A 20481-nucleotide genomic window follows, 5' to 3' on the forward strand; every position below is an offset into this window, starting at 1 on the left:
GGGAGCGGGCCGGGCGCGTGACCCCGCGTTGCCCGGGTGCGCCAGCCGCGAGGCCCCGGAGGCGGGACCTTGGGACCACATTGGTAGAAAGGCGACGAGAAAAGGCGAAACTACGCTTAACAGTCTGGATAGTGATTGGATTTGCTGTAACATGGGCAGAGCTAAACTCCGTAGGATACTGGCCAATCGGCGTTTGGGATTGCCAGGGAAACCAGGAAGGGAAAGGGGCGAGACGGTTCTGTGGTCACATGCCGAGGGCTCTAGTGGGAGGAGCAGTTGCCCAGCGGCCTGTTGGCGCTTCCTGTTTCCGGTTCCCGGAGTGGAGCACAGCGAGGCGCGGGGGGGAACGCTGGCCGCTGCCACGAGCTCTGGGACCGGGGTCTGCGGCTGGCCCCTCGCTGGCCCCGTCTCCCAGCCCCAGACAGATACCCCCCGGGGGATTCTGAGCTTTGGCTGCTCCACTTGCCTGCGCCACGTGAGTGTGAGGGGCGTGGAGGAGGAGGAGGAGGAGGCGGGCTGGGCTGCTCTCACACCTCGGCATCTGTGACAGTTGCCGAAATTACTAAATCTCGCTTAGACCCGGTTCTAGCCAAAGATCGGGCTAAGAAGCCCTAGGGCAGAATGGAGGCAGGAGGCGTGAGGGCGAGAAGTTGTGGAGCCCCGAAAGGAGTGAGGGAGGAAGGACTTCCAAGTCCAGAAAGGGAGTTTACGATATTTGGAAGGCAGGGAAAGGAAGATCCCTGGGCATGGAGCCCGTTTGAGGTGTTACTGGAATTACCTGTAGAAAGAATTTTGGCCTGCATCATGGAGGGAGGTAAAGTGGCATCATTTGGAGAAGATATGGATATAAGCAGTTGGAAAGTCAGGACACTACCCAGAGCGAAGTTTTCTAGAACCTTGGAAGAGGTTTGAGGGGGGTGCGAGTATTCTGTGTTGAAGAGTGGCTAATGGAGGAATTATCTTGTGTTCCTTGCTGTAGGGAGCTTCCGCCTTTGGGACATAGAGCTACTTCTCTGAGGCTACTTCTCTCTTGTTTTTTTTCAACGTAGGGCCTTTTAGCCAATTGGGGCTGCTCTTCTAAAAGTGTAGGCTGCTGGGGAAAAAAATAAGGGCTCCTACATCAGAAATAAGCCAGTGGGAAGAAAGTGGAGTTTCCATTGAAAAATGGAAAATGACCATGACTAGTCTTGAGTCTTGATGGGGAAGTGAGTGCCACAGAGGCCCAGTAGTGTAAGTTGCTTCCCAATTCCTGGCTTAGTCAGTGGCCATCCCAGTAAATGAGAATTTTTTAGCGCTGGCAAATAGAGCTGTCGTTATAGAATGAGAAAATTGAAGGGGATTTTTCAAGATCATAAAATCCTCCTTTCCAAAACATCTAGACAAACTCTTGTACCTTGAGAATCTAATTGTACTACTGTATTAAAAGAGACTGTCCAGCCCTTGCGTTTCATACTCTTCCTGATTGTTGCATCCCTTTGTTTATCAGAAGTCTTACAGCAAATATCTTTATGCCATGAATCGTCCAAGTTGCCCCACTAACTTCACACATATTTAATATTTTTATAATCTAGGGCAAGTAATTTCACAGGTAACTCTTTAAGCATCAGTTTCCTCATATTTAAAATGGGAAAAATTATACCTAACTTGTCTAAGTTGTGAAGATTAACATAGTCTAGGTAAAGCATCCAGGGCATATGCCACTGAATCAAAGAGAAGCAGCTTAAATTTATAGCTAAACCTTAAGCAGGAAAGACAGAAGAATACTGCATAAATTTTTTCTCATCCTAACTTTTTGAATAAGCAAATGAAAGATAGTTTGACTCGGCTAACTGGCTGTAAGGTGTTTAACCCTCCATCCCTTCCCAATTTTGTGAGATTCTTTGTTCTAGTTTAGGAAAAGAAATCATCAGGTGTTCACAGATAAGGAACTAACACTGAGACCAAAGAGCACAGCCTTCTTTGTGAGCATTCCTCCAGAAAACTAGTCCTGGAAAAAAAAGATCTTGAGAGCCCAGAATGTTGACATTTTAAGTTAGTTAGATCCTGAGAGAATATAAGGAAAATGGCATGCTAAATCAGTCTAACAAAAGGAGCATCCTATTTCTATTTAAGCTGGTCAACTTGTGTGTTGGGCAATGGGGTAATTTAGGGAAAGTGGGAATTTGAAGTCTGAGTTCTTTATTTCACCTCCTATTCAGTGAACTGTGTGAGGAGTCACTTCCTCTTTGCTTCTTTGTCAAAAAACAAACAAAAAAAAAAAAAAACACAGCTTTGGCTGCCTACTCTCATCCCCCAAAAACTATAATGAAAGGAGATATATATGTAGTGGTTAAGTGTAGGCCATGAGCTCTGGAGCCAGACTTTCTCGCTCACTCCACTAGCTGTGTCTCAGTTTTCTTCTCTGTAGGGTTGTGGTGTTAATGAGTTAATACATGTTAAGGGCTTCAAACAGTGCTTGGCCAAAGGCAAGCACTATGTTAAGTATTTCCTACTGTTGTGGTTTTGGTGCTTCCAATATGTTATGGGAGCCTTAGACCTCTTGGCTAGCTATGATTATTCTGTGGAAACTCCTTGATATTACTGTAGTGACTTGATGTTTGGGGTACACAAAGTCAGGCAGACAACTTCCCAAGCATTTGTTGGCCTAGTGGAGTGTGGGAAATAGAAGGTCGAATGTAACTTTGTTTAGGGGAGTACGGAAAGTACATTAGGGGTTAGGGTTAGAGCTTCCATTTTCCCATCTTTGTATTCATTAGTACCCATTAAATTCTGCTTATTTCAAGTTTTATGTTCTAAAAATGCAGTGGAGTCTGTGGACTAGCATGAAAAAGAAATAGAGGACTTTAGAGAATATTCAAAACAAAGTCCAGACTTGTGGTATTTTATTATTATGGAAGTGAGAAAAGTTTAGAAGAGTTAAATCTATGTATCAGGAAAATTAGAGATATTGTTACAGAATAAACAAGTAGCAATGGCCTGAGGGATTATTGACGGATACCAGAATGAAGTCTTTCAAAAGGGTAAATATGTGTGTCTTGGGTATGAAGATGGATTTAAAAAAAAGAAAAGTTTGAGAAACAAAGCAGTGTTTCCATTCCTAGAGCAGTACAAGCAGCAGGTGACTTGGATTTACTAAATTGTAAAGTGGCTTCGTGATTCCCAAGGGTTGTCATCAATTTGGTGTGTGGAAAGACAACTGTACTTACTGAATGTCTAGAAACCCTTGACATTTGTGAGCTGTAGAAGCTGAGGTGGGTTTTGGGAGACTTCTTCAAACCACTCATTTTGGCCTAGTGAAATGTCTTCTTCCTATAACGTAAACAATTGAATGAGTTTTCAGAGAAGATGAAACACTGAAGTAGTTAAAACTCAGCTTTTAGGTGCAGTGGCTGTTTCCCTCTAAAAGAATTCAGCATTCTTGTGAATATGAACAAAGGTGGTCCTGAATATTGATATGAAAAGTTACGCCTCAAAGTATTCAGTTTCTTTCTCTATTTTAAGTTTGTTTCTTAATAACTTTCAACTAGGCCTTATCAGGTGTCTTAAATTGTAATTTGAGTGTTTTCTTAGGACAGGCCTAAGCTGTTCTTAGGACAGGACTGGTTTAAGCTGTATTTGTGAACTTGTATTAAACTTTGCATATTGAGATATCTCAATCTAACTTTTCACCAAACAGTAAAGAGGCAAGGATGGCTCCACCTAGGCTATCATAATTAATTTTTTTTTTTTGGTTTTTTCCCTTTTTTCACCCCTATAGTTCGTTCTGAAGGATTCACCTATAAATTAGACTAAAAACAATATGTAAATGAGTTTTCTGCTACAGATGCTCATGTCACAGTGACATTAAAATGTACCATTTGTTGCATATGACAAAGAATCTTGTATTTTCTGCCTAATGAAAATACCATTCATTTATTACACATTCATATGCTTTATCTCTTTCCCTTCTCTCCTGATCCTACCTGCCCTTCCCAACACCCAAAAGGATGTTCCCCTTCCACAGCTGCTGGAGGATTGGACTCCTACTGCTGCTACTTCTGGCTGTGGCAGTGAGAGAATCTTGGCAGACAGAAGAAAAAACTTGCGACCTGGTAGGAGAAAAGGGTAAAGAATCAGAGAAAGAGTTGGCTCTAGTGAAGAGGCTAAAACCGCTGTTCAACAAAAGGTAAATAAAAAGAACCTTAAAGGGCTTGAGAAAATATTTATATTAAAGAGTCTTTTCCTCTTAGTGATTTTATTTCAGTATTACTATGGAGGCATACATGTATAATAAGCCCCTCTGGGAGAGAGTTCTAATCTGAACTTTAGCAATATTGATCTTATTTTGCCATGATACTTTGCTCTCTTTTACGATACAGAGCAAATTCTCAGCCCAGTTTTTATAATAGTTGCAGTGTACAGTTTTCTTGTCTTTCACAGAAGAGTCACTGTTTCCAAAACTGAATCCAAGAGACGAGCTTGTAGAAATTCAAGCATTGATACCTGCATACAATAGGATATTAGAAGTATCAGTTAAACATATTTAAGCCTATACATGTCATCATACGTGTCAAGAGTCTTCAGATATATAAATCTGAAGGTGATCCTTAAGAAACAAGGAAGTATCCCATGAACATGGACCCTTAGTCATGGGGACATTGTAGCTAACACTTTAGCATAGCCAAGAATGGGCATTCTAAAAGTATCTAGTTGTCTTGGGTAGTGTGTTTTAATCAATCATTTTCAACAATAAGGATGTCTGTCTGGATCATGAATATCTAATAAATCAACAAATATTATTCACTATTATTAGACATTTAACTATGACATCAGAGAAGTAAATTGAGCATAAGTTTATTTGTTTGTTTATTTTTGCTTAAGAGAGGGAGGTGGGGCTGTTCTTCCTGAGGCTGAATGACTCTCTTTCTTCTTTCTTCTCACTTCTCTTTACAGTTTTGAGAGCACTGTGGGCCAGGGCTCAGAAACATACATGTACATATTCAGGGTGTGCCGGGAAGCTGGCAACCACACCTCTGGGGCAGGCCTGGTGCAAATCAACAAAAGTAATGGGAAGGAGACAGTGGTTGGGAGACTCAATGAGACTCACATCTTCAATGGAAGTAAGACTCCCCCTGTTGATAAATTGATCCCAAGTCAATCCCTCTGACAATCCTGTATGTCTTGGCCTTTCCCAGTTTCTTCACTATGTCATGTGTGGCTCAGCACACTTGAGACTAAACCACAGGATGCCTGGTGCCACAGCTTGGGACATTTATGCATTTAAAGTTAGTGAAAAACTTATTCAAAAAGAAGAATCTAGCTAGAATTCTATAGCCTGGAATCCTTTTATTCACCCAAATACTTAATGAGTTCCACATTAGGCTTAAAAATACCAACCACCACCATTTCTCAAGTTAATCAGCATTTGCCAGTTAAATCTTAAGAAATAAAGCTTTTTTACAGTGTTCTACAAACATTTGCCCACTGACTTGTGCTATGGTGGTGATATTTCTCAAAAGTCATATCATATTGCTTGAAAGGACTATGTGAGCATCTTCCCATAGCAGATAAATAACTAAATATCCACTGCAGCTGTTTACTCCTATAAAGAATTTTATATAAAAGAGTTTGAGACTAGGGGTCATATGACTAGGTCCTGGACCCAGCTCATCCTGTTTCCTAATCTTATGACTTTGAAAAATCATTTCGCCTTTTTGGACTTGTTTTCTCATATTGCAACATTGGAAGCAAAATCCTTACCTTATTAACTTCACAATTATTGAATCAAATGATATTTTGCAAAATAACTTTGAACACAGTAAATACCAAAGAAGAGAAATGCATTTCAGTCTTAAAAATAATCCACTTTGAATTTATTTTTGGCTAATTTTAAATCTTAGGCTTCCCTCTGCTGCCCAGCAATTGTATGGAACCTCTTCTTTTGCTTTTAGCAGGGGTTCAGAAAATGTGAATTGGTGTTAAGGTATGGATCATAATTGTTTTTGCACCATCAGTTGCCTACCTTTAATGTGGAAAATTAAGATTATCTTGACATGGATATCTGATTCTCAGTGGTCTTAAACAAGGGAACATAAAGCTTTGTAAAGAAGCAAGTTTTAGCTTGACGTTTCTGGTATATACGGTGCATAGTGAAGTTATTTTAATTATAACCAATTTCACTGAATTCCTCAGTTCCCCTCTGCCATACTACCCCAGTTTGCCTCTGCTTTTCCCCCAGCTCCATTTTCCTTGTCCCTCCTCAGGTAATTGGATCATGCTGATCTATAAAGGGGGTGATGAATATGACAACCACTGCGGCAAGGAGCAGCGTCGTGCAGTGGTGATGATCTCCTGCAATCGACACACCCTAGCGGTGAGGAACCTTGGGCTATAGGAGCCTAGAGAGGACTGACATGCGGTGGGAGACTATCCAGGGGGGACAAGATACATTGGGATGGACATGAGAACTCCAGGAGTTTAGTTTTTTCCTGTGCCAGACACGCATCTTCCATCTTCCATGGAAAAGAAGCTACTGAACCAGGAGAAAGCATATCAAATGGTTTTTTTGTTGTTGTTGTTTGAATAAGAATCAAAAGAAAACTTGACCACATAAATGTTGTGTTCTGTCCTCTCATCATCAGGACAATTTTAACCCTGTGTCTGAGGAGCGAGGCAAAGTCCAAGATTGTTTCTACCTCTTTGAGATGGATAGCAGCCTGGCCTGTTCCCCAGAGATCTCCCACCTCAGTGTGGGTTCTATCTTGCTTGTCACGTGAGTACTCTTTCTTTTTTTACCCCTTATCAGTACAGCCCTTCCTTTTTTGTTATTTTGAAAATCAGTAACTATTTGATGGTACATGGGCACAAATTGTATGTGTGTATATGCATGTGTATACTGTAATTGGGGAGGATGACTTTGTGTGAAAATCCTGACTGTAAAATATATCTGACTTTGCAAGTTTAAAAAAAAAATGAGATTTAATCTTTAGTTCACAATAAATATTTGCATTTGGAGGTGCTCTCCCCCCGCCAAGGACTGGACAATTTTTAATACTATGCCATTAGATTATTAGAACTTTTAGAGAAATGGAATCATATCCCTAATGGTGATTATTCTTGGCTGTAAGTCAGAATTACACACTGTGTCACATTTTTTTCCTGAGCCTTTGCTTTTCTCACACTGACAGCACTCTAATTGGTTTTCTAAGGATGCTACCAGCCCCCTTTTTCATTTAACATCACTACACATTTTTTTTCTTTTTCACAGAATATAGCTTAGGAAACAGCTAACAGTGAATCTAGAAGTTAGCCTTAGTGTCTAAGTTTTACTGTTTCTCAGTTCTTAACTATAGCTGTCTGTCTTCCTCCACAGCTTTGCATCACTGGTTGCTGTCTATATCATTGGGGGGTTCCTATACCAGCGACTGGTGGTGGGAGCCAAGGGAATGGAGCAGTTTCCCCACTTAGCCTTCTGGCAGGATCTTGGCAACCTGGTAGCAGTAAGTAACTGGACAATGGCTGAGTCTGTAGCCTGTGTGCAAGGTGGGGTGGCAGACCATCCTGGTTTGCTCAGTCTGAGAGGTTTCCTCGGACACAGGACGTTGGGTACTAAAACAACAAAAGTCCCAGCAAACCAAGATAGTTGGTTGCCCTATTTCCCCAAGATGGAATTTAGTCTAATCCTTGGATATTTGAGGTTTTCTCTTCTTTATTCCTGGAGAAAACCAGTTCTTGCCACGTTTCTATAGACCGTAAATATACTTTGTCTTACCCTAAAATTGGATATTCCAGATGATCATTCCTTTCTTTTGCTTTTTTTCCCTACAGGATGGTTGTGACTTTGTGTGCCGTTCTAAACCCCGAAATGTACCTGCGGCCTATCGTGGTGTGGGGGATGACCAGCTGGGGGAGGAGTCAGAAGAAAGGGATGACCATTTATTACCAATGTGATTGCACTTTAAATGTCCAGCCTCTTCTTCAGTCCCCCAAACCAAAGCATACTCAGCCAGATTTCTCAAGCAGCCTGCATTCTGGCCTCTCATCTCACCATTACTATTGCTCTTGCTTTCCAGTTTGCTTTTGATTTGCATCCTTTTCTCACTAGTAGAACTGCCTACCCTTTGTTCCCTATTAACTGTTTTTTCTCCATAAAGGTACAATCGGAAGACAGAGATAATATAATAGGGCCTATGAAAACAGAGGATCTTCCACTCTTGGTATCAGAAGGTACAAGTAAAATAGGTATAATGGGCAAAAGGGTGTGCAGCCCTTTGTTCTTTAAACACATTTTCACAAGTTTTTCAGACACTGGATTTCTTTAATTAAAAAAGAGCAAGGAAGCATTATTTATACAGGTTTGATTGCTTTCATGTTGTTACTCTGTACCCTACAGTAGTCTCTTGAGAATCTGGTAATTTCTTGCTGCTTGGAACTACTTTGCAGTGATTACTTGGTTATAATCCAAGTATTCCCATTTGCTCTGAGCCTGGAGAGGTTCTAGGCTTCTCTCACCTCTGAGATTAGGAAAGGAAAAATGTGAACTATCCCGACTACAGGATTATAAAGTACCATCACATCACTTATTGGCACTGGGGTGACTTTATAGCTGGAATTGGGTCCTGGATTGTGGGCTTGTGGTTATCAGTCCACATAGAGCCAAAATGCCTAATTCAGTCCATCGGAAAGGGACACTGAAACTGATCTCCGTTGCTACAGAAGTTCCAGAAAAGGGAAGTCTGTTTACCTTGTGGTGATCTTCTTGATGGTTTTCTCCCATTTGTAGTAAAAGCTGGCAAAGCTTTTCTTACTCCCATTTCCCTCTACCAGTATTTCTAAACATATGTTGCACTTTCTTCGCAGGCATGGTTTGGGCTTTTGTTTTGTTTTGTTTTTTTTCCTCAATCTTCTGGAAAGGGAATGGAAGCAGAAGTGGGACATCTAGGGCTCTGCTCTGGATTTGGAATGCTGCTGCACCTGTCCCTTCTGCTGGCTCAGGGAAGTCTCTTCTTGCCCACATTTCTGTGGAGAAAGGTTTTTAATCCTCTGATGCTTCCATCTTTCTGTTTAGGCCATGTGCCCAGAACCCTGGGCTGATATTTCTGTAATAGTGAACCCCTGGGCCACTGAAGAGTAACATGGCTCCACTGGACACAAAAGAGGGATGGAATCAATAGGCAGGAGGCCTTTTATAAGCCTTTAGAAAAGAAAATGAAATTATTTCATTTTTGGACTTTTCAATACTATTGGAATGAATTTTTTTCTTTGTAAACAGGAAAAATAATGTTATAAAAGCATCTTTTTTGTTATCTCTTGCATCCCCCTCCCCCACACCCTGGTGTTTTAAACTGAAAACAAAAACACCACTTTTTGTACAAAAACACTTAATGATTAAAAAAGAAACAAAACATGTTGGCCTAGTCATTTGTGTGAAAAAAGAGGGCAAAGATGATATTGGTATGGAGTAAAAGACAACTGAGACCAATTTTCATCCTTTTACTGAGGAAGAAAAAATATTTAATATTTCTGTTGTATCAGGAATAGCGCCCAAGGCAGGTACTTATACTCCTGACCTCAGCCCCACACACTCCTGCTTATAAAGCTATAGGACAGAGCAGAGTTGGAACTGAAAAGAAAAGTAGGATAGAAGACAACAGATAAATCAGAAAGGAACAAGGATGCAGAAAGAATGACAACAGCCACACATGTGCCAGTCAAACACTTTTAGTCCCTGCAGCAAATCAGAAAGATACCAACCAAGTCTACACTGGCTGGAAATCCTGCCATGGATGCAGGAGAAAATATTTAATACTAAGGGAGTAAGTGACAACAAAGAGAAAACTCTGAGCCACAGCTACAGTGGGACAATCCAGAGGGAAGAGGGAGTACCAGATTTTGCTACTTGTGTCACACAAGCTAGAAAAACCCTACCTCTCCCATTGGGGAGGCAAACCTAAATTCCACCCATTTCCTTGCCTTACCATACTATATGTTCCTCCTCTTGGAGAACTGAGACCCTGGCTAAGTTCCACTCCAGGATAAGGCTGAGCAGTCCTAGTTCTCTAGACTGCTTTTTTTTTTTTTTTTATTATAAAGACTGGATTAAGGTAGGTGGGAATGGTGAGAATTGTAAAGATTTTTAAAAATAAAGTAGAACCCAGAGAAAATGTCAAAGCTGCCACCATGTAGCACCAGCAACCAATTCTTGCATTTCTCTTCCCTGTCTCAGTAATCTCCCTACCGAAGGTTACATGATTGGAAAAGCTCTTCCCTGCAAAGTCTCTGGTGGTACCAGGTTATAACCTGGGCAGTGGAGAGTGTCTGCCTTAGGCTGGTTTATGCAAGAGGGCCACCTTAGGTCTCCTTGAGGACGTTTATCTTGGCGCAGATCTTGAGGGCAGGGCCCAGCTTGATGTTCATGGCACTCATAAGATGTTCTTCTTTCAGTAATAAAAGGGCCTGTCCATCAATCTCCTGGGAGCGAAACTCCTCTGCAATCTCTTGGCAGCCTAGAAAGAAATGGTGAGAACACGTATAAGAAACTACATGGTAGCACCAGAGGATAAGGGGGGAAGCAAAGGTGAAGAAACTGAAGTCTAACAATGGTTAATCCCAAAGTACTTGTCCTAAATTCAGTTACATAAAGGTGTGAGATGGCAAGCTTTGAAAGCAAAATGAAACTGGAATGATTAGCTATTAAAAAAAGAGCCAAGACCAAGAAAAGAACTAACTTGTTCAACCATAGAAATAACTTCATGCAAATAGCTTGGTGACAGGGAGAGAACAAAAATAAAAACATGGTTTTACACTGGCACAAAGATCAAAGTTAGCATTCTTTGTGAAATTTCTGTTTAAGGGCCCAGAATTCAGACAAGTACCGAAAAGTTTAGGGTGATTTTTTTTTTTTTTTTCCGAGAGAAGTCTCTTTGTCAATAGCTTATAAGGCAGGGTGCTGTGGCTCACACCTATAAGCCTAGCACTCTGGAAGTCCTAGTCAGGAAGATTGCTTGAGGTCAGGAGTTTGATACCAGCCTGAACAAGAGCAAGACCCTATCTCTATGAAAAATAGAAAAATTTAGGTAGGCGTGATAACAGTAGTACCAGCTACTCAGGAGGCCAAGGCAGGAGGATTGCTTGAGCCCAGGAGTTTGAGGTTGCAGTGAGCTATATATAATAAAGCCACTGTACTCTAGCCTGGGTGACAGAATGAGACCCTGTCTCAAAAAAAAAAAAAAAAAAAAGCTTATAAACAGTCCTACCTTTAAGGGAGTGGGGCAACAATGGCCTTTTAGCTTTTAAACCCCTTCTCCATTGAAAAAAATCTTTTCTCCATGGTGAGTATCACAGTTAATCACATATAAAAATATATTTTACCTAAAACTTAATTGGTGGGAAATATAGCTAAATCATAATAAAAAATAAAAATCACACACTGAAAAGTTGCTAACATGGTACAAGAAAATGTCAACCCTGAAAGGAAATAAGAAGTCAGGCTGTGGGCAAGCAACTTGAATAAATATCAAGAACAGAGCCTCTGTATTGCCACACTCAAGCACCTACTGCTTCAAAGTCAATTAAGTCAGTTATGCACCCTCCTACAAAGGCCCTTTTTGGATGACCCAAGGAAAACAACCTTGGTTCTGTTGGAGATCCTCAGTACCTTGGAGAGAAGCGATAAACTCGTACACCTCCTCTACACTCCAACGGCTGGGATTACTGGACAGGAACACAGGGTTGATGCCATGCAATTCCGGTGTAGGTGGAGCTATATTGGGGTTCCCCAGATCACGTTCTCCATGCCCAGCTCTTACTGATAAAGGCCCGGGAGATGTTGGAGAGAGTGCTTCATCATAACTGGAATTATCTGAACCCCGGCTAGAGTCCTCTTGACCCTGCAGAGGAAACAGCAAACCAGTGGGGTCAGAATAACAGTGCTATGAACTCCCATCTACCCTCCCCAAGCATCCCGGGTTGGGCATAAAGGAAAAGCTCATCACATGTGAAATCATCTGTGCTTCATTTGCAAATGCCCAAAATCTACTCTCAAGTACCTTTCAAATATATAAACTGTATCAATTTGGCCAGGCGTGGTGGCTCACGCCTGTTAATCCTAACACTCTGGGAGGCCGAGGTGGGAGGATCACTTGAGCTCAGTTCGAGACCAGTCTGAGCAAGAGTGAGACCCCATCTCTACTAAAAATAGAAAAATTAGCTGGGGGTTGTGGCACACACCTATAGTCCCAGCTACTCGGGAGGCTGAGGCAGGAGGATTGCTTCAGCCCAGGAGTCTGAGGTTGCTGTGAGCTAGGCTGATGCCACAGCACTCTAGCCTGGGCAACAGAGTGAGAATCTGTCTCAAAAAAAATAAATAAAATAAAAAAGTAAACTGTATCCATTCCTTGATTGTCCCCTTGTCCTAACAACTGATCTAGATTTTCACTACTCAAGTACAGTGTGAGGATTAACGGATACATGAACCAGTAGTCAGGTGACAGGAGACAAAGGAGGTCAGGATCTCTTGCAATTTGGAGTAATGTAATCAACATAAAACCAGAGTTCTGGGCCTCTGGAGAGGTAAAACACATTTCCATGAGCCTTTTAGCTGGGCAAAGGAATTGCCCTGTAGGGGAAGGAAAAAGGCCCATTTTAAAGGTAGTGGGCTCTGCAACAGCAGCTCACCCGGTGGCGCTTGCCCTGAATCTTAGCACGCGCAATGTCAGAGGAGCTGCGGCGGGGTCCACGCCTGCGAACACGAGCATAGTTGGCTTCTTGAAACTCTTTCATTTTTTTCCTCTTCAGCCGGAACTGGTGACTACAGCTCACATTGTACCTACAGGACAAGACATAAAAAGGATGTCAAAGGTGCCACAGAACTGCAGTCCCCAACAGCCGGACCCCAGTAGTGGACCCCAGTCCGTGGCCTGTTAGGAACCAGGCTGCACAGCAGGAGGTGGGCGGGCGAGCGATGCTTCATCTGTATTTACAGCTGCTCCCCATCGTTCGCATCCTGTCAGATCAGCAGCGGCATTACATTCTGCATTACGGTGAGTTGTATAATTATTTCACTATATATTACAATGTAATAATGATAGAAATAAAGTGCACAATAAATGTAATGTGCTTGAATCATCCTGAAACCATGCCCCCTACACTGCCCCCTGTCCATGGAAAAATTGTCTTCCACGGAACTGGTCCCTGGTACCAAAAATGTTGGGGACCGCTGCTATAGAAGACTACCTACCTTGCTACCTTGCCCTAAATGTGAATTTTGCATTTTGTGAGCTGATTTGGGGAAGGGAATAAAAGCAAAGTGAGAAACATAAAATATCAGCTGGGAGATGATCCTCGGGGAGGGAGGTATCATTAGATGGAGAAATTGGTGCTAAGGGCAAGGAGGAAGGTGCCTAGAGTACCTCTTAGCGCAAGTCATGGAGCAGAACCTCTTAGAGCCACGGAACTGCTCTGCAGGGGCGTACTTCCCACAGTACTCGCACTTCAGGAGATTCGCCTTCTTATCTACCTCTGAAAAACAAGGTATCACTGGACGGTCACCATCAATTTCTGCTACCTCCTCAGGCCATCATTAGGGCCCAGAGCTGGTTCTAATTATTCTCAGGATTTGCTCCCAAAGACCTACACAGCCTAACTGAGAATCCCTAAAAAATTTCAAAAATCCAAAACCATGAAACTTGTCCCTCAAGAACATTCTGAAAGCTTTAAAGTCTTCCTAACCTTAAGCCAAAATTTTTCCATTTAAGATGCCTTACTAATTTTACCCTAATTCATACTCTCAGATTTCAGATATGATTCCATTTCTGAATAGGAGAGAGGAACTAATTACTAATGCCTAGAAAGACATAGATCCTTCTCCCACAAAGACTTCCAAAAGCAAGTGGGAAATGTAAATAAGTCCTTAATATAGATTATAAAATCTAGAATAAAGAGAATTAAAAATTAAGAATATAAATGTCCTATTTTTAGATCATCTTTTGAAAATATATCCTTATAGTAAAGAATAATTCAACAGATTATTTTAGCTTGATAAAATCCTCCTAATCCTGCCGGGCACGGTGGTGAGCGCCTGTAGTCCCAGCTACTGAGGAGGCTCAGGTGGGAGGACACCCTGAGCCCAGGAGTTTGCAGTGAGCTATGATGATGCCACTGTACTCCAGCCTGGGTGACAGAAACAGGACGCTACCTCTAAAAATAAATTTTTTTAAAAAGAAAAATTCCCCTAATCCTATATAACTTCTTTTGTGAGATTCTACATACTCTGATATATAATATGGTTTCTGTGTGTAAATGGACTCCATATTATTCCTACTTTAAATAAATAGGAAATTACTATTTTACACTGAGTCCTCAAACACATCCCCATGATCCTCCTTCCCCCAGATGGATCTCGAAATAAATACTCACCAGCAGATGGGCTGTCCCCTCCCAAGGGGCCACTGGACTGATTCTCATTCAGCCCCGTTGGAAGGCCAGCCTGTAGTGGCTTCTCAGACTCCTTCAGTAACTGAGAACAACCCACCTGTCCCAGAAAAAGTATATGGTTAAATAAACCTAATTCCTTTCTGCCTCTCTACAGCTTTCCCCAAAATTTCCCACCATCATGTCTTTGCCTCGATCTCTGAGTTAACGGTCAATCTGGTTCAGGGAGAATCACTTTCAATATGGCAAGCAAGAGTCTCTAACTGGCTTTTTTCAGATAAGCCACTGGAGAACAGGTTGCTACCCTGCTCCCTATTTTGTCCTTTTCCTTCCTATAATGCAGGGAATGCAAGATACCTGGGTTCTAGTCCTGGTTTTGCAATTCGTGTATCTAGAATAGTCCCTTAACTTCTCTATCATAATTTTCTTCATCATAAAACAACCTAACTTATCTAATGAAACATTACAGTTTTAAAGGTTCCTTTCCTTTTCTTCTCCTCTTCCCAACATTTTCATTTTCTGGTCCATACATTCTTTCCTTTTTCTTTCCTTCTTTACAACTAACTAAATAAATAGCACACCTGGGCCATTCTCTAATTAAATACTTCTATGCCTTTTGTTTTTAGTGAACTTTGAAAAGACAACAATCAGACCAAGTCCCCACTTGAAAGTCCCACCTTATGGCCCTGTCCTCACCGGGAAAGGTTCTGCTCCTTCCTGGATAACAAAGCCTTCAATGATGTGGGTGAGAATCTGGGGCTTCACAATGGCCTGTGGGGGTTTTGAGTCACCCATTTGTCTGGAAACCATGGCTAGTGTAGGAGGTGGTGCTGATGGGGCAGGGGTCAAGGCTACTAGTTCACTGCTTGGGGTATTAGCATTCACATTGGCCACTGGTTCAGCTTTCTCTGGAAAACAAGCACAGATATGGGATAACATTAAGGAACAGATATGGGATAACATAATTGATCCATCTGTTAGCTAAGCCAGAATGATCTTCCACAATAATCCATGTTCACCCTTGATCACTCACCCTCAAGTCCCTGTTTTTGGATCTACCCATTTGTCCACCAAGTTCAGGCCCATTTTCTACTGAACCAGATTTATCTTTTCACTCACTCAGAACATCTCTTTATTCCCTGTGCACTCCAACAGCATTTCAGAAGTCAGTTACTCACCTCCAAGACTGCTCTTCTCCTCCATGACCTTTGGGCTCTCTGCCACTGGAGATACCTTAGCAGGAAGTATTGAACTCAATGTGGAGACATCATCTCTGTCCTCCTCAGACTCAGCTTTGCGTTTGACAGCCAAAGTCTGGGGTTTACCCTACAGAGTAAAGAATAGGGGGGGAAAAAAAAAAAAAACCAAGATTTGAGAGAGAAGGATAATAAGGAACTACAATTACGCCGACACCTTAGAGAAAATTTTCTTAGTTCCAGATTCCCCAATTGGTACATTTCCCATGGTACACTAAAATTTCTGGTTATGCCCAAGAAGTATAACTTCTGTATCAACACAAAAGAAAATGGATTATTTAGTTCTGACCTAGGTCTCGAGAGCCTGTATTCATTATGGACCAAGAACTATCGTGTTCCCAAAGATTGATTTGGTTAAGGCTATCTTGATCCAACTTAACTATGTATGTATCCAAAAACTCAAGAATTATTTCAGTAACAAATTTAGGAGTAAGAAGGTCAGATATTATATACATTAATGTATCTCTTGCTTACAAAAGGAGCAGATAAATACCAGCATTAACCTTCTCAACTCTTTATTCCCCTATTAAATTCAACTATTGCCACTCAGTCCAGATCCACTCTCATTAATGACAGTGCCCTGGAAACCATCAGACATCACTCACCGGCAAGTGTACAGACTGCATGTAGAAGGAAGCGGGGACCTGGGCTACAACGGGTGAGGAGGTGGTAGCCCCACCCTTTACAACATGTGCTGTCCCCTGTATAGGAGCAAGGGTCATCCCAGGGGCCAACGTAGGAGGGCACTCCTGCAGTGCACCAGGAGCCTGGGATGAAGGTGGCGAGGGGGCAAAATGGGCCTGACTAGGCTGAACTGTACCCGGCATTCCCCGGGAAGTAGGTACAGCAGCTGCCAGCTGTGCCAACCCCAAAGCCTGTGCCTGGGCTGTACCTGGCTGTCGGGTGCCTACAACTTGCACAGGGATATGGGGTGGTGGTTGCTGGGTAGCTGACATCTTAGCAGCCCCTAACTGAGGAGGCTTAATAGGTGCCACAGGTGGTTTGGATTGGATAGGAATTGGTGGCTTGGGGGTTGGGTCAGGTGGAAGGGACAGGGATGAAGACTGAAGCATGGGTTGAACAACCAGGGTTTGGGCTTGCTGCTGTGACTGGGAGGGTGGGACCTGCTGAGTAGGTGGGACCTGTGGTGGCTGAGGGGCAGTGAGGGTTGTGGCTTGCTGCTGCTGCTGCTGCTGCTGCTGCTGTTGCTGCTGCTGCTGCTGTTGCTGCTGCTGCTGGGCCAACTGGAGGTGCGTAGCTGTGTGAAGGAGCTGGGACTGGCGGTGCTGGAACTGTTGCTGGTGGTGGATGGCAATCTGCTGCTGGATCACCACCTGTTTCTGCTGGAGGTGGATCTGCTGCTGTTGCTGAATCAGGGAATGGGGCTGGATCTGTGTGTAGGTAGCTATAGGAATAATCCCAGAATGGAACAAAGGCAAAAAAGAGCAGAAAATAATAATCACTCTAAGTTAAAAGGAAAGTCATCTTTCCAAGGTGTACCCAGTTTTGGAATCATACAGTGAATGGAAATCTATCCTGTATGGAACTTGGACATCACCTCATCCACACTCTTTCCACTAAGTCAGACACTACCGACTACCTCTAGTCTTAAAGAGCTCAAAGAAAGAACTCCCTTGCTCAATCATTTAACAGTCCTCAGTAATTTCTTGTGTTTATTATCTTTGCCATACTTAAACATGTACTCAGCAGTAAAAGGAGAATGGCTGGCCCCTCCTCCATATGATTGGACTTTTGAGTTTCTCAAAGGCTGAGTCCATGTTTTATTCATGTTCAGATCCCTAGAACCTAGACAGTGCCTGACACTTAAGAAGCACTTAGTAGTCACTGAAAGAATAAATACCCACAGTTAAAGATACCAACAACTTCTCATAAATGCCTCAGTTTTTAAAATTCATCAGTTTATGTCACTGATAAGGAAAACCCCCCATCTACTACTTAGCACAGCAGCCACCTGAAACCCCCACCCCTCATCAGCATAACACTAACCTAACACCTGGCCCATCAACTCATCTATTACCTGGCACATCAGCATAACACTAAACCTATTACCTGGTGCAGCAACTACCCTATTACCTGGTGCATCAACATAATACTAACCTATTACCTAGCAGGCATTAGTCACCTGAGACCTCATCCCTTAGATCAACTCAACTTAATAAAAGTGGGGAAAATTGGGTAGACGGGGCTCAGAATTTGGTAGCTGAGACCCCTCTGAGCCCGCCAGCAAATACTCAGAATTTGGTAGCTGAGACCCCTCTGAGCCCGCCAGCAAATACTCAGAATTTGGTAGCTGAGACCCCTCTGAGCCCGCCAGCAAATAAACCTTGATTCTGCGACTTTCCGTGTGCCACTCGGTTTGTCCTCGGGACCACTCGCTGTAACACTTGCTGTAACACCACCATGTAAGAAGTCTTAAGAGTCAGCAGCTGTAGGCGCCGACCTTCCTCAATTTCCTCTACTGTAAACTGAGTTTGACCATCCCCATCCCTCCGTATTTTCCAGATGGTCCAGAGCACACACAATCTGTGTGATATGAAAGCACTTTGAATATAACAGTGCTCTAATAACTAGCAAGTACTAGTAAAACTAATTACTAAGTACCAGTGCTTAGTACTAATAATAACTAACTCTAAATTTTTTGTGAGTAAATTATCCAACTATATCAACAACTAAGGTGCTGGTAACTAACTAGTACTAGTTATAACTAATTATAACCAAGTACTAATTAACTCTTAATTTTTTATGAGTAAATTATCCAAATATATCAACAACTAAGGTGCTAGAAATAAGGCAAAAATCTAACATTCCCAAGTAAGGTACACACATGTAACTATATCTTACCTACAGTCTAAAAGCAAGTATGAACTATTTAGGGTTATTATATTTTTTTCTTTTTTTATCCTTGTCATTGATACAGATGACACAAATTGGCTACATTAAACCATGGCTCTGTTTGCTAGTCTTAAGTGTTCTAAGGTATTTGTACTGTATCTGCTCTAAGTTGGACCAACTAACCACCATTAAACAGTGAGGAGACAATCCATCCCTTTATACTAAGTTGAAGTTACACAAGGACAGGGAATCTGTTTTTCGAAAAGTAGCCCCAGCACCTCCTAGAACACAGTAGGCAATTCAACAAGACTGAGTGAATGAATGAATGGGGAGATTGATAAACTGAAGAACTCAGGGCCTAAGAAAATGCATAAGGCAGCTTGTATACCAATGGCTGCCTGGTGGAAACAGATAAAATCTGTATCTGTTGCCTGTCCTCCTGTCCCTGAACTAGTATGTTCAAAGTTGATGTGACTGTCTTTCCTTCCACTACTCCAGGACCAAGAGAAGCAGGAAAAAAAAAGAAGGCAAAGAAATGTACTCTGAAGATTTCAAATGAGTCCTGAGAAAACAATGTCATTACAAGAGGTGACAACTTACCTGAGCTAATAAGCGTCTGGCTCGGCGCAGGTGTGGCTGTCCGTGTCAGGTTCATGCCCACGTTCTGCTGACCACTCCCATCTGCTTCTGCCTTCTTGGCTGCTGCATTTTCTGCCTCTGTCTGGCTGCCCTGGCTCACAGTCACTGTCTGGGCTGCAGGCAGGGGCTGCACTACTCCTGTGCCCTTCCTCGGACAGCTCCCACCGCCCATTCCTGAGGAAGGCAACTGACCCAAACCCCCAGGGGCCTGGCCACCTCCACCTGGACCCATGGACCCTGGGATGCTACTCCCACTACCTCCACCAGCTTGACTAAGGTTGAGGGACTGGCCTGAGGCCCCAGAGGAGGCCTGTGCCACAGCTAGGGCCTGGCTAGAGGCCTGAGAGAGGCTAGACACAGAAGAGGCTCCAGGAGGAATGGCCTTCTGAGTGGAGCCTTGCATTTGGGATCCTTGGGCAGAGGCTTGTTGGTTCCTCACTGCCAAGTTCTGCACCTGAAAGATAAGAAAACACAGATTGAGAAAAGGAGGACAGGAGGCACTAAGGGTGAAGATTTCTGTGTCTGATTCAAAAGCAGCCAAGAGAGCTACAGTGTCTCCTTCCACAACCTACCTCTCAGCTAGTACTCCCACATTTATAATAATAAAGGCCTTCCAGGCTCTGAGGGAGGAACTCTGAAATCCTATCTGATTTTTCAGTCAGCATCACTCACTATCAAGTCTATCATCAAGTTTGGTCATTCATTCCTTGAAAATGTCTCTTCAATTTCCCCTTTCCTTTCCATTCAATCATTCAACATCTCCCAAACACCTACCATGCTTCAGGTACTACAATGGATACTGGGAATGCAGAGATGAAAGAAATAGTCCCTGCTCTTAACAAGTATTTTCTATTAGAGAAGACTAGAAAATCACCAATTACAATATAATAGTACGCACAGACATGCACACAGTGCTATGGGAATACAAACAAGGAAGATCCACTCAGACTAGGGAAATCAAGGACGACTTCCTAAAACAGGTGACATGTGATCTGACACTCGGTAGGTATTAGTGAAGGTAGGGGTTGAAGACATTGGTAACAGCATCTGCAAGGCCACAGAACCAAGAAAGAGCACAGCATTTTTAGAAATTATAAACATTTCATTATGTTTGGGGTGAGTTACAGGGAGTGGAAAGAAGTAAAGCTAGGAAAGTAGACGATGAGGCTAGGGAGACAAAAGGGTGCTAACCATTAATGGCCTGGTGTGTTACAATAAGGAGAGTATGAACTTTCATTTGGGAACGGCAAGTCTGTCTATCTTATTGTTATATTCCCAGCACCTAGCAGTGTCCAGCACATAGTCAATGTTCCAAAATAAAAGG

The 20481-nt window shown here is 42.6% G+C and overlaps 2 protein-coding genes and 1 long non-coding RNA gene across 6 annotated transcripts in view; 2 read left to right on the forward strand and 1 right to left on the reverse strand.

Moving 5' to 3' along the window:
- On the forward strand, nucleotides 1-9385 carry M6PR (mannose-6-phosphate receptor, cation dependent). The gene is made up of 7 exons (XM_045554378.1): nucleotides 1-475; nucleotides 3986-4165; nucleotides 4933-5099; nucleotides 6243-6352; nucleotides 6621-6751; nucleotides 7352-7478; nucleotides 7807-9385. The coding sequence occupies exons 2-7, from the start codon at nucleotides 3987-3989 to the stop codon at nucleotides 7927-7929; spliced, it is 837 nt and encodes a 278-aa protein (XP_045410334.1). The 5' UTR covers nucleotides 1-475; nucleotide 3986; the 3' UTR covers nucleotides 7930-9385.
- Nucleotides 8276-20481, reverse strand: part of PHC1 (polyhomeotic homolog 1) — a 26272-nt gene continuing 14066 nt past the window's right edge. For 3 of the 4 annotated variants that reach the window (XM_045554375.1, XM_045554376.1, XM_045554374.1), the window contains exons 7-15: nucleotides 19119-19611; nucleotides 16271-17070; nucleotides 15588-15735; nucleotides 15106-15317; nucleotides 14395-14509; nucleotides 13389-13497; nucleotides 12655-12805; nucleotides 11636-11867; nucleotides 8276-10484 (exon numbers count right to left, since the gene is read on the reverse strand). In XM_045554375.1, the coding sequence (XP_045410331.1) occupies nucleotides 10330-10484; nucleotides 11636-11867; nucleotides 12655-12805; nucleotides 13389-13497; nucleotides 14395-14509; nucleotides 15106-15317; nucleotides 15588-15735; nucleotides 16271-17070; nucleotides 19119-19611 (2415 nt within the window). In that variant the 3' untranslated portion in view covers nucleotides 8276-10329. The remainder of the gene's footprint in view (nucleotides 10485-11635; nucleotides 11868-12654; nucleotides 12806-13388; nucleotides 13498-14394; nucleotides 14510-15105; nucleotides 15318-15587; nucleotides 15736-16270; nucleotides 17071-19118; nucleotides 19612-20481) is intronic. The other variant, XM_045554377.1, reaches the window with a different exon arrangement.
- LOC123640039 lies at nucleotides 12979-19213 on the forward strand. The gene is made up of 4 exons (XR_006735853.1): nucleotides 12979-13019; nucleotides 15036-15154; nucleotides 15565-16323; nucleotides 19017-19213. It is a non-coding gene; the product is annotated as an uncharacterized LOC123640039 (long non-coding RNA).

The sequence above is a fragment of the Lemur catta genome, chromosome 6 (genome assembly GCF_020740605.2).
Source record: "Lemur catta isolate mLemCat1 chromosome 6, mLemCat1.pri, whole genome shotgun sequence".
Classification (NCBI taxonomy): Eukaryota; Metazoa; Chordata; class Mammalia; order Primates; family Lemuridae; genus Lemur; species Lemur catta.